The 13,882-nt window shown below is 41.0% G+C and overlaps 1 protein-coding gene across 1 annotated transcript in view; it reads left to right on the forward strand.

The window, feature by feature from the left end:
• BEND4 (BEN domain containing 4) overlaps positions 1 to 7,839 on the forward strand; it is a gene marked incomplete at both ends in the record, with an annotated part of 29,650 nt that extends 21,811 nt beyond the window's left edge. Inside the window, 3 exons of the mRNA XM_082315696.1 lie at positions 66 to 157; positions 4,140 to 4,380; positions 7,622 to 7,839. Coding sequence (XP_082171822.1) covers positions 66 to 157; positions 4,140 to 4,380; positions 7,622 to 7,839 — 551 coding nt within the window. The remainder of the gene's footprint in view (positions 1 to 65; positions 158 to 4,139; positions 4,381 to 7,621) is intronic.
• Positions 7,840 to 13,882: the final 6,043 nt, after the last annotated feature.

The raw sequence follows: 13,882 nt of genomic DNA on the forward strand, positions 1-13,882 counted from the left end.
TAATAATGTTGTTCTATTTTGTGCTAGATAGCTAATATACAGTAATTGCAATTTGTTTCATGCAGTGCCCTGCCAGACTGTTTTAGATTATTTGAAGACTGTACTTCAGCATCACAACCAGCTTATGGTACCACAGCCAACAGACCATCCGACTGAGGTAGTATACAGTGAAGACAAGCTACATCTCTTTATGTTTGACAATTCATTGAAAACATGTAGGCAAATAAATCAGTAGGCACTGGAAGAATATATTTAGTAGTAAAAATAGGTAAAATCTATTATTAAACTGTCATTCTTAGGTACAGTAATCCCCCAAATGGAGGAGGCTCATCACTAGTATAATCTAGGATGACTTTACTGAGCAGCGCTTAACTCCATCGGCACCAGCTGCACTTGCCTTGCTTTGGGTAATTTTTCTCTCACCTTTCCTCAGAAAGATCACTTCTGTGGGTAGAATTTAGGCTAGGGCTAGCCTGGTGAAAACTGCAGCTGGCGATTGATGGTGGCTGCACGCAGCGGCTGCCAGCGCAGCCCGTGCGCGGAGGGTACTGACATGTCGTGTGTATGGACACAGGCATGCGTGTGTATACAGTTTGTATAGCTCTAACGCAGCCCTGAGATGGTTAACACTAAAGTATACATTGCCTTCATTTTGCAGACAGGCCCAAATACAGACTTCTGCAAGTCTTTGGAGTGCTCTTGCTTTTCAGAAAGCAACCCAAACAAATACTGAGTGTTCACAGTTTTATACTTTAGACAGAGTTAGGGATTTTTGTAATTATGGACTGTTTAAAACAGCTGCAGTGAAAAAGCAGGAAATTTAAGTCCTCCCCTTCTCTAGAAGGTAGATGTATAGATTTAGCTATCAGCTCTAGCGTAACTCACATTAATTTTGCTCCAGTGTGTTTCTATCCAGGCTTGTAAAAATGCTTCAAATGAAGTGGTTTTGTTGAGACTTTTCTAGTTTAGACTGCTGTATTTGAGGCTCTTGCTATGCATGTTATGTAGTGTATACGTGTCACTGCCCATTATTCACGCAAACAAAGTCAGAAGAGAGAAGACTTAGGTCTAGTCTGACCTCCCTTTGCATATAAATTATATGTAGTGCAAGCCTCATGTAGTCCAACTTACCATAGTTTCACTGAAGATGCTTTGCAGCAGTTCAGGATGTGCATCACTCTGCTCTTCCATTCAGTTTTATCCTGTGCAAATTGATATATACATATATATATTTATATTTATATATATCATTAGCTGTTATCACTCAAATATATTCCAAGGATTCATTTTCCTTTTGTTAATGCTCTTTTGCTTAACTAAAATTTTCAAGCACTGTAAAAAATGAAGCTGTTCTGTAACGTCCCACATGGAGTAGCTTGTCATGATGTGACAGAATTTTTTATTCAATTAAACACATAGATGCTAATCTTTTATTCATAAGCTTAATCATGTACAAATACAAGCATGAACGCATTTGTACTTTGGTTCTTCCTTCAGGATCTGCTTATTTCATTTCTGGAAGGTTTTCTGTTTGTTTTAGTTTAATGACTGCTGGACACACCAAACTGCATCATATATTTACCGAGAATCTTTTGCCCAGAAGTGCTTTACTTTCAGAGGACGTAATGAAAGTGTATCTGTAGCAGGATCCCAGTAATTGTTTAACAGAGTAGCATAACACTATATCATGCCTTTGGAGAAGAAGGAGGAAAAATATTCTAAATTTCAGGGGGAATAAGAGAGAAGTATAATAAAATTGGGGCTGAGAAAATTATGCAAAATTTATTGCCTTCTCCTCAGTTAATAGTAATGTGAGCTCTCATGAAATTTAGATTTTGGGCCCTTCTGCACCCTATTTATTTCCATCAGTGCAATACATTTAAACGCAGAGGTAGCTTTTGGGATAGCTTGCTGCTTATCAAAGCCACATATTAGCATGCATCCCTAACACACATGAGCAAGCCTGGAGCCTTACACTGTGCCATTACAGGCTTGCATTGCGTTGCTCCTGCCTGCCAGGGCACAAAAGCAAGGCAGTGCCTACAGTTAGCTGCAGCTTATACTTTGTGCTTGTGTCCATAAAAAAGGTTCTTGCTTCACTACAGTTTTTTTTAAATAGGGAAAGAAGTAGGTTTCAGGAATCTAAGGTAGGAAAATAATTAGCTTTACATAAAAGGGATGCTGAGCTAGCTGCTGAAAAAAATTAGTAGCAGTGTGGGGATCAAATGGTCCTGTGTATTACCTTTGTGATGGAACAAGCCAAGGAAATACTAGTGTCAGCTCCCACTGAGCTGGAGTAGTCCCAGTTGCTTCAGCATAAGAGCATCATGCCCCCAAGGAGCTTTCCGGGCTGCCCCCCTGCTCTTCCTCCTTCCCTGGCCCCCTTGCCGTGTTGGCAGAGGACGAGGAGGTGGGCTGGATGGAGGAAATGTTCTTTCCGCAGCAGAGCTCCTCAGCTGTACTGTTGGCTTCCCAGGGGCCTGTGTACCTGGCAAAAATTAAAGCAGCTTCTTGCATCATGAGTGGAGGGGGAGGAATTGACCCTGGCCCTTTTGCAGAAGTGGGAGCAGACCGGTGCAATGCACATTACAGACAGAGTTGAACTAGGGTCTTTCTCTTAGGGGTTACAAGCTTGGATTTACAAGCTAAAGGGTTGAGATGTTTTGGGGGAAGGATAGGGGCCCATCAGACAGACAAAGCCCATCTCCGCCTTCATATTTTGGCTTCCTTTGCAGAGTTTTGGATTTGCTTGTAGCTGCCTTTGCCAGCAGTTTGCACCAAGCCAGCTAGGCTTGTACCGAGGCAAACAAGTAGCAGTCAGTCACACAGGCTCAGCTCCCCGTGATGCTAACCCCGCCGTAGGAGGTGGTGGTACCCTAAATCACATGAACAGATTCTCCAAGGTCCCCCTCATCACGGTCTTCACTAAATTCAACCTTCCACATATTTATCAAACTTGAAAAAAAAATTAAAAGCAAATACCTGAGGAAAAACTTCGAAGATGCTCCCAAGCTGTCTCCCAGGATGCTATGTGAAAGGAGGCAAGGGTAGTCCTTAAAATAGTTTTCAGGTATCAAAGATCTGGAAGCGAGGAGGAGAACTTTGCAACAGTTGCCTACAAGTGCAGCATGTGGGTGATTGCCTCTGTTGAGCATCAGACCTTTGTTTCTCTAGTTCACTGTGAGCTCCTATCTAAGCTGGGGGCTATACGAAGCTTTTACTAATTGGGCCTCCAGAATTACATGTTTTAATAAAGAGGGGCAGCTGTAAAAGTGAATGAATCTCTAGGAGGGTGTGGTTTGGGTCTTTTATGTACTTCAATTATTTCAAATAGATTAACAGTACCATCGTATGTTAACTGGGTAATCCTGAACCATGGCATTTTATGGGGAACAAGAATTAAATACAATTTAGGTACAATTGACTAAAGAGGGCTTCTAAATGTGTGTGGATTACAGGAATCCCCATAATTAGTCCCACAGCATTCATTTAATGTTGGAATATTGAAGCACACAAATTATGAAGGTTAAAAGCAAAATTTCTTTCCAGCTGACATGGTGGCATTTCTGTAAAGCTATAATTTGAGTTAATATGGCATTCATTAATAATAATGAAGCTTTTAGTTTTCATAGTTCCTTTATTTATTTTCTTCATATTTTTCATGGTAACATAACTGCTGTCGAGTTTCAGGTGTGTTCTACAGAAGTAATAAATTTATTATAAAAACAGACCAAAAGAGTCACCTCTGAAGTAAACTGTCAGCTGCGATGAAGTGATCCATTTGATCACGCTCTTCAAAGACCCTTTTTATGCATTTTAACAGATTAAGAAGAAAGGTTATACTTAAAGAGTATACCCAGTCACTGGTTCTTAACTCTTTTTAGCCTGCTTGTTAAAGTGGAAATTATCAATAGCCATCTCTCAAAATGTATTCCTTATACCTCACCAAATTCGAGTTCTAGAAAATGGAAATGTAATTTTAAAATTACTCATTCTCAGTACGAGCAATTACATGTTCACTTCAGGATGTGTTTCGCTGTCAGTATCGCGGCTAGTTAAAGAGCATATTTTTTATTGCAACTGACATCTTTAGTTATTTGCCTTGTAAAATAAGCAACGGAAATATTTCACTTTTTCAGGGGAGCAAGCAGTTGCTGAACAACTACCCTGTCTACATCACTAGTAAACAGTGGGATGAGGCTGTAAATTCTTCCAAGAAAGATGGACGACGGCTCCTTCGCTATCTCATCAGATTTGTTTTCACAACCGATGAGCTTAAGTACTCATGCGGCCTTGGAAAAAGGAAAAGGTCAGTGCAGTCAGGAGAGACAGGTCCTGAAAGACGTCCTCTGGATCCAGTAAAAGTAACATGTCTCAGAGGTACTGCATCTTTTCGCTCAGTGTCCACCATATGTGATCTCATTTCACCACATTGGCTCTGGCTCAGTAGAAGCATTTGGCTGACAGTTGCAGAACTAGAAGGGGTTTCACAGGCAGGTGGCAAGCAGCCAGAAACCCTCCACTTTTTTTTTATACATACATATATGTATGTATGTATGTATTATATATGTGTATTTTTTTTTGAATGGGAAAAAACAGGGCTGCTCATTTAAGAGAGGAGACAAATACAAGGGCACATGACACTGATATACTTGAAATAGCAAAAAGGAAAATCAGACAATCCTGATTACACTCTTTTATAATAAACTAACAGGGCATTATTTAACACTGATATACAGCAAAATTAACCAAAGGAATTTTTATAGCCTAATGTGTAGTGAGCATATGGTGCTCAAGGCCACAGTGCATCATTGGAGTTAAAAGCTAACCGAGTTTCAGAATAGGTTTGAACATTTTGTAGGGTCAAGAGCATCTACAGGTTAATTACATAGAAAGTATAAACAAATACATTGTCAAGAATTTAACTTCTTTTTTGGAGTACTGATGCAACATTGACTGAAAAAGTTAGGGAACAACTTTCCCCCATGTTTAGCCTGAAAAGGAGGGGGAGTTTTGCAAGCATTTCACAATGTCAAAGAGTGAGGATGTTGGGCAATACAGAGAAAGGGTCCAGATGGAGAATAATTATCTGTTGTGGCAGTTCATACTTTGGGTTCCTAAAATTATTCAAACGGCCTGGCACTGGGCTTTATAACGAAACATACAAACTAGGGCTTTTTAAAGCCCAATTAAAAACACATTTTTAGTATCAGCATCTGCATTTTATAAATGCATATGCTTATAATTTCTTTAATTAACTCATAGTTAACTTTATAGTATTTTGTGAGAAAATACACAAAATTTTGGTTGAACTGACTTCAAGAATGTTTTACTAATCCATGCAGTGTAAAAAGGTGTATTTTGGTCAGTCGGTGATAAAAATTTCTTCAGTCATCCAACTGGAGTCCAAAGTGGTTATATACATCAGATGGAGCCTCTTCCCATCTAGGGCAGAAGAATCCAACAAGGCCAAGTAGATAAGACTTGTAGTTGGCGTACATTGATGTAGCCAGGTAATGAACTCAGATTTTACATACAGCCAAATTAGGCAAAGAGGCTCTGTTTTTTACTACAAAGGAACCTGTTAACCTGTTGCATGATACTCTGCCAGACCTTATACTCTATCAGAACTTAATAGAAGGGCAAGTCCATTGCACACCGCGCTGCACAGAGGTCTGGAGCGAGATTCAGGGTCCCAGAAGTTTTCCTGGAAACTGAAGGCTGAATACAAGTGCATTAACCATTTACTAAATGACTTTAAATTTCTCTTAATAATTTATGCACAAGAGGAGTGTTCATACCCTTTTCTTCCCCCTGCCTCCCACCAAGACTAACAGTAGATCCACCTGTAGATGGACTTTTGCTTATGGCCACTCTCCTTTCTGGGGTCCTGGACATACAGAACATGTGGAGCACCCCTTGGGAGAAAGAGAAGGGTCAATTTCCTTAATTTTCAGAAGCTTGAGGAGGAAGCCAAAACATTCAGTACCTAAGGACCAGTTAAGAAAGCAGAGTAGACAGCTCTCCCTTTGGGCTTTCATGCATGGGTGGGAACATGACAACTTTCTCCGGTGCCAAGAGCTGGCCACTGGCTCCTACCCATTTGCAAGCCAAGGTAACAAGTGTCTGACTAATTCTCGGCACATCCAATTATGCCTTCCCACCATAGCAGGGAGTACAAACTGATTCTCTCTTTGCACTCAGAGTAGTTTAAACATCTATAAACATTTTTAATATATTCTTACAACTGACTGATGTCTGGAACCAGCTTTAAAACAGCCTGGCATGCTCAAATTATAGCATTACTCCTTTACGTGGTAACCATTTCTCTGAGAAAAACATCAGTCTGTGGAGCCCCACGTGAACATAACTAGGTAGGAATTACTGTTGCCTGTGTGCATTTCCAGGGAAACGAATTTAAAACCAAGATAGCTATCACTTTTGCAGACACACTGCTGGAGGAGCTATGCAAAAATCACGTCCTAATTGTCCAACAGATGAGATACCTTGCAGGCACGGGAACTCACGTAAAAGCACAGCATTCCCTGGTCTTGAGATGTGGTGACAGTAATGAAGTTACCTTACGCCACTTATTGTGCTGTTGGCTTGTCAACAGTAGAAAATAGAATTTGAAAATATCCTGGGACACACAATACCGCATGAGGGAATAACTAATGTTACAGAATAAATAAGAAGCTCAGTTTCCATATGAGGTACAGTGTATCCAATATATCTAATAAGATGCCCTCACATTTAAAATTGTATTTGGACGTTTCAAAGTCCAAATACACCTATTTGAGCTATGTCTAGCAGTTACAACTCCAGAATTGGGAAGGCGCCTTCTGCAAGGTTAGTATATTGAATGTCAAAGAATCTGAAAAATAAATTATAAAAAATGTAATCACCACATACAAATAGCTGTATGTGGAAGCAGCAGCTACTTAAATAGCCAAATTACATGCAGTACAATTCATTTTCTCCAGCATTGAAAACTATTGCAAGGCTCCCCAAATTAGCCCTCTTATCTCATTTAGCTATTTCTAAGGCTAATTTAGTCTCTGAAAAATAGGTGTCAGATTCAGGAAGATGGAAAGAGCAGGACTTAAAATGAAAGATATTCCAAACAGAAAGGAGCACCAAACTGAAATAATGGCAGTGACGTTTTCAAGCAGGTTGTGGGCTACTGCAGCCTGCAGATGTTGAAGCAGCCAGCAGAGGGAGATCATAAAGATCCACGAGAGTAATCACCTTAAAGTATAAATACACAACAGGTTTCAACTGAAATACATCCCAGTTCATGTTAACTTTCACATGTATTGCACATGCTGAATCACAACCAGCACTTCAAATTAGTTCTTTTTATTTCAGCAAGAAGGGATTTTATCTCCAGGTCACGTAATTAGCTCAGGTATAACAACATACACTGCATGTGGAGAAACACACTTGTACAGAAATAAAATAGGTTCAAGTGGCATTATCATGGCATCCCCCATAAGGCTTTACTTCTGCTTAAGTAGAGCAGTAATGCCCCCTTTCTTATTCCCCATGAGCTTTTGACGCCTGGGCAATAACAGATGCTGCAAAGACAAGTTGTTTTTTATCCTTGCATGTTTTCCTGCAGAGTTCATTAGGATGCATTGTACTTCCAACCCAGACTGGTGGATGCCATCTGAAGAGCAAATAAACAAGGTATTCAGCGACGCAGTAGGACATGCTCGGCAAGGGCGTGCGGTGGGGACTTTCCTTCACAACGGGAACTCGTATTACGAAGGGACTGACCATCCAGGATCACAGGACGAAGTCTTCAATAGAGGTATGCAGGATGGATCTGGCGATTGATGGCAGTGAGAAGAACCTCATAAAACAGTAGCAGCCACTTAATTTAGGAGAGACTGTTTGTTAAACATACTTACCCTGCTGTCATTTAAGAGTCCAAAGCATGTTTGAACACATACTGCATACATTTCAGCTTCTCCATCCTACCATGTCCCAGTTAACAGAAAGAAATCCATTTCCAGACCTGCTCTATGGGACTTCTCAGTGCCTATTATTTGCAAATCCTTCATAGCACCCTCAAAGGGAAATTGCAGTTCATTTCATCTAGTTCTAGAGGAAAGGTCATTTAAAAACTATAAAAATGTCAAAAGAAACAGCAGCTACTCTCTCTTCTGCCTAGTGATAACAAGCCCAGGTCTGGACCCAAAACAGCTGGGTACTATTTGCTCTCCCTGAGTGGGAGATGTAAGAACAAGTCTGCACACTTATAACAAAAAAAGAAGTGGTCTCCCATTTCCAAACAGAAAATAACATAATTATAAATGCTACCTTAAAATAGCACACAAGATGGAAAATTCAGGGACTTCCTTTAGCCAACTCTGCCAGGAAATTAAGCTTCCCGGGTAAAACAGCAGCGCTCGTCAACAGCAGAATCCTTCAAAGACCCAGAACAATAACAGGCACTTCTAATAGATAAAAATTGCTTTGTGTATCAGATAGACGCTATATTTGTCTAGATTTCTAGGGGATTAGAGTTGATCATGACAGTTTTCATTAAAACAAGATTGCTAAAAACAAATTGCCATTTCAGAACACAGGTTTTGCTTTGTCTGTTCCTATTCTGCATCCATATTATGTAGCTTTAGAGGCTTTAAAATTGCCTTTTCTTGGTTTTGCTTTCATTTGTGTTTTATATCCATTCCTTGAAATAGATGAGGCAGTGTGCTGGTCTTAACAATCAGACGCTCAGTGTTGCATTCAGGGAGGAGCTGGATAAGAAGAGCCCAGTTTAACCTTCTGGTATAAGTAAACATGGGGTCCAGACTAACTTAGAGCTGTTAAGAAAAGAGCTGTACTAGAGCAGAATTCACAATGGCACACAACATTGGAAGCAGATACCAACTTAAAAAAAAAATGAGTCCACTGAAAACCTGTAATTTTGAAGGCTTAGGAGTCCATTGCCCCTCCAAATTGATGCACTCCAGAAATACGCAATGCCAAAGAAGCAATACCCTTTCCATTCTGCGTCAGGGTGTTTCCATCTCCTTACCCTTGTCCGGTCACTCAGGCCAGTGCCGGCATCCTTCACAGCCTGAACCAGCTCTTCTTGAGGCAACGTTTCCCCACTGGCAGGTACAGGGAACTGGTTTTTGGAAAGAAAGTTCACTTCACTTTTGACCGTTCTTAGTACTACCTCATCAGCGTTGACTCTCCTGAACGCATATCTCATACTCCCCAGCTTTCCTAACCACCTTGTGCAAGCCACGAGAGAAGCTACTAATTGCTCCTTTTACCCTTCTCCTCTCCTTCCCGACCTTCTCCCCATGCGCTGGGCAGGGCAGGAGACACCCAACCCCTTCCTCAAAGATCAGGCGGGGCCCCCTGGGGTGAAGCTCTCCTCTAGCTCCGGCCTGACCGCGGATGGAGGAGTGAGGCAGTCTCTCAAAGGTCAGCTCGCCCACATAATAGTTTCTTCCCGCCATCTGCCTCCTCTGTGCCAGTGGTTGTGACTGGTCTCTCACCACTGGCCCGGGGGGCATCTCAGGACATGGGCTCCACCGCACACCACCGTAGATGGGACCTCGCTCAGCCAGGATATGCTTTAGGCCCTTAAATGTCCAATACCTCTCGATTCATTTTATTTTTGGTGATTTTTAAAAGGGGGTTGAAAGGCACTCACTTGCCCCAGAATAACTCGTTTATTTTCTAAAAGTGAATGAGCAGTTTAGTCATACTGGGCCTCACCAGGCCAAGGGGTTTGGGACAGCATCCCTCGCTACAGGCAGGAGGTGACTTAGAGCGGTCAACAGTGCGTGGTGGCCTCTGGAGGAGAAACTCAGTGTATAGAAATGTCATGGTACAGATATCCTGTAGTAGCTTTTCAGTGTTGAACTTACACTTTTTTTAAAAGAACTATAATAGAAGACGTTACATTGCTCAGATGGTGTAAGTCTTGCTGGTCTATGTTTAATGTGGTGACACTTACCAGAACTACTTGGTAAAACATGTCAGAACATGTGAGTCAACATTATACTGTAAATTTGTCCACGGCGGTATGTATCATGCTGTATTTTTGTAAACATTGTGATGGTTTCCTTTCAAACGTTTAAACATATGAGGTTAAAAATACGAGCGCTTCCTTTTTAACAGTCACAGAACAGAATTACTGAACTGGACAGACCTCTCTCACTTAATAACCTGAAGATTTGCTGAAATAACCAGTAAGCCTAGCTTTATTTTTAGTGTAAAAAGCATAGCCAGCGTCCTGGAACCACTCACAATCCTCTGCTCTCATATTGTGCAAAATAACCAAATGTATAGCTTCATCCTGAAAGCCACTTTGGCACTAGAAATGGCTTTGCAGGTTTGGACCTTTCTTTACAAACAAAATTTTGCCCTCGGTTGCTTGTGTGCACTGGCCCGTGATATTGTAGTCACAGACAGGCATTAGCAGACACCAGCTCATCTTTTTTTGATCATGTTTGGTTTTAAAATAACAGAGTACAACAACTTTTCTCAGTTGTCTGTCTTTGTTTTTAATGGTCATCATAGCCACTTGACCCACCCATTTCATTTAAAAAAAAAAAAAAAAACCAAACCTTTCACAACAGCTTATTCCAATTAATTTGTTCCTGAGGCATTATAAATTCATACACATTGAAGTGTCTAAATATCTGCAAGATATTAGGTATAATAGTACGGGACCCGAAATAATAGATGGCACATATAAGCCTTTGCAGAGCGAGATATCCGTATTTAAGCAGTGTGCTTTGTAAGTCAGTACCTCCCTTCCCAGCGCTGGATGTAGACAGCAGGCTTGCGACAGAAGGAAACCGCTATCTATCATGTCACTCCAGAAAGCCCCAGGAGGATAGAGATTCTTGTCTTATCCTTCCATACTCTTTAATCTTACTGTCATTTATGTATCTGCCTTCTCTCAAACTTCGTGTAGCAGTACCGCACGCCCATCTGTGCCAACATGCCTTCGCTATATTTTCTATGACAAATATTTGTGGAGAAACTGTGATTAAAAAACCATTAATCCTGATATTTTTATTGTTATGGTGTAGTTAATTCTATGAATACTTTCTAATGATGATTGTACTGTGTAGAGTAAGTACAGGTTAGGGATAGACCTTTACCAGATATTGTACAAAAAGAAGTGCATAGTGTAATATAGACTAGTAAGGTTTTTGTGACAATTTCTATAGGATGTGTGAATTGTTTTCTATGTGGCAACACACATTTCTTTTAAAGAATATAAAATCTTAGAGAATTTTTTAAACAGTCGATATTTTTTAATTATAAAGACATTTGTTACCTACAGTTTACTATTTCAGGTGTTAATTCTAATTTGAATATTGGTTTTATTACTACATACCTCCAGTTCCATTTGTTCTGTTGCATAAAAATGCACAATAAAAGTTAGTCTCTGGTTAACCTGTCTCTCTCTTTCTCTATAGGCGTTATGTCAGTGTGACAGCTGTCACAACTGGTTCTCGCTATAAATACATATTAAAAGTTTTAGACTTAGATTTATATAAAAGGCTAGAGGGTTGTCTTTTGCATTAAATGCTTCTTCAGTATGAAGCACTGGCAAGCGCAGTGAAAGATTATGAAGAATTCAAGTATGAATATAATATAAATCATTTTCACCTCAAAATATAACCACATATATTTATGCGCTGGTTAGATAGAAAGACCGTTCAGAGAAAGTACCCATCTGGAATCTTAAGACCTGGATTTTCAAGCAGTGAAGTTTAAATCCCATTTTAATTCAAAATTCAGTGATGGCTGAATGTCTCCTGTTCTCTTAAACGCTTTAGAAAATCCCGACTCCAAATAATTTGTAGAGGAATTACAGTGACAAACATTCACCACAGCAAACCCCTTCTGCTGGGCTGTGAAGCAAGACGGGCCTGACCGCAGGCTGGTGTCATCCATTAGAAAAGGTTGCCAAATATTTCCATTATAAAACAATGCTTTCAGGTGCCTGTAATGTTGTAAAACTAACGGGTTGGGCTGGTATTTTCTTCAGCCTACTGTATTTTTTTGTGAAAATCCTCATTGGTGAAAACGCTTATTAGTGAAATGCTCACCAAAATAATTTCAGGTGATTCTGAGAAATGTAGGTAAAAAAACTCTGCTAATCCCTATGAAAAAAATTATAATTAACTTCTCTTTGGAAAGCTCTGACTTCGCAGGCTTTTGGGCAATGACTTGCAATGTCAGAGGGTAGATCCAGAGGCAGGAGTGAATGGGGCTGGGCTATGGGGCAACCGAGGGGGTGATGGGGCGGTACGGGCGGGAAACCGGCAGGGAAAGCTGGCAGGGAAGGAGAGCCTGCAGGTAAGGAACCAGAAACAGCAACTGGGTTTTTGAAGCTTGGAAAGATCCCCAGAGAGATTAGGTCTAACAGCGGAGTCTCTAAGAAGCTGATAAGCATGAGAGGTAGCGACTGGGGCTGGACAGGCAGGGAGAAGGGGTAGGGAAGAGGTCCCTGGGGTGAGGGAGAACCAGGCCTGGGAAATAACGGAAGGGGAACAGGCAGCACAGCTAGGGGGGTGTAATTCAGTAATGTCGCATGTTATCGCTCTTTCACTAAATGCCTGTTAAGCATACCGACAAGGCAATAGTTAAACCGCGCTCCTGCTCTGCCACAGTGCTGGTCCAGTCAGAAGCATGGCCCACTGCTGCCAGCAGCTATGCCTTTGCTCAAGTATTAAGATGTCCCTGAAGAGGACCTTTAACATCAAAGTCAGTCATTGAATCTCACGCATATGAAGGAATTCAGTTTTTACCTCATTTGCTCAGAACAAGCTCATATGCAAGCTCACTTTATAAAAGTCTGATAAGGATAAAACAAAATGCCCAATCCCTGCTGAAGGAGCAGCACCCTCCCGCAGGAGGCTGGGGCGCTGGGCAACAGCAGCATTGTAGAGCAGACACGAGGACTCCCAGGCACAAGACGACTGCGTTACATTCGCACAGCAGCATTAGTTTTGCTCTCTCACCTGAGTCCTTAACATAGTGCCTTCGCAATGTTCTTTTCTCATAGCTTTGCAATCAACTAGCTCACACAGCATGGACAGCGACGTAAGATGAGTACTGACTTGAAAAGTTTAGCTTTGGTTTGTAAACGTGTGTATAGATGATATCCCAAAAAGAACAGGGAAGAACAAACTCCTCTTTCCTTACCTGGCACTTACTTATGCTCATCCGCACCATGGGTGACTACAAATAGTCCCCAGGTGCTTCAGCAGGAGGAAAGCATGAATACAGCTCCAGGTGACCATCATCTAAATCTTAGTTTGTGACACAGCAAACCAATACCACTGACGTGACCTGAGCACTCCTTGAGTGGGGCCTATTTAAATCAAAGGCTCTGTCTTCGTTATTTCCTAGCAAGTTCATACATGAACAGCTTTCCAGGGATAAATCCTCCCTGCTGCAGCATGGAGTCCCTTGGAATACTTGGCAGATCTCTGTATATGACCTCGCCCTGTGAATACAAAAACCCTCCTCCAAAGACTCTTCAACATCAGAAGTATAAAAGCTGCTTCTACTGCAGATGTATGGTGTTAAGGGAAAAAAAAAAAAACAAAACCACACCAGCAGATTAATTACCTGAGTCAAGAGAAAAAAAAAATCTGACATGAACTTACATAACAGTGTTGGAAAAAGCTAAAAAACCTTTTGCCCTTAAAAACACTTTAAACTCTCCCACTCATCTGGCAGATATAATTGCCACAACCACGGCAGTCTTTGTAGGAAAACTAAAAGAAATAGGTTTGCTAATGACTCAAAGTAGTTTTCCATTAGAAAAGTTAATATTAAATTTAGTTCCTGTTTAGTAACAGGGTCAGTAGTACAGCAGCAGCAGTCT

The sequence above is a fragment of the Platalea leucorodia genome, assembly GCF_965183815.1.
Source record: "Platalea leucorodia genome assembly, chromosome: 6".
Classification (NCBI taxonomy): domain Eukaryota; kingdom Metazoa; phylum Chordata; class Aves; order Pelecaniformes; family Threskiornithidae; genus Platalea; species Platalea leucorodia.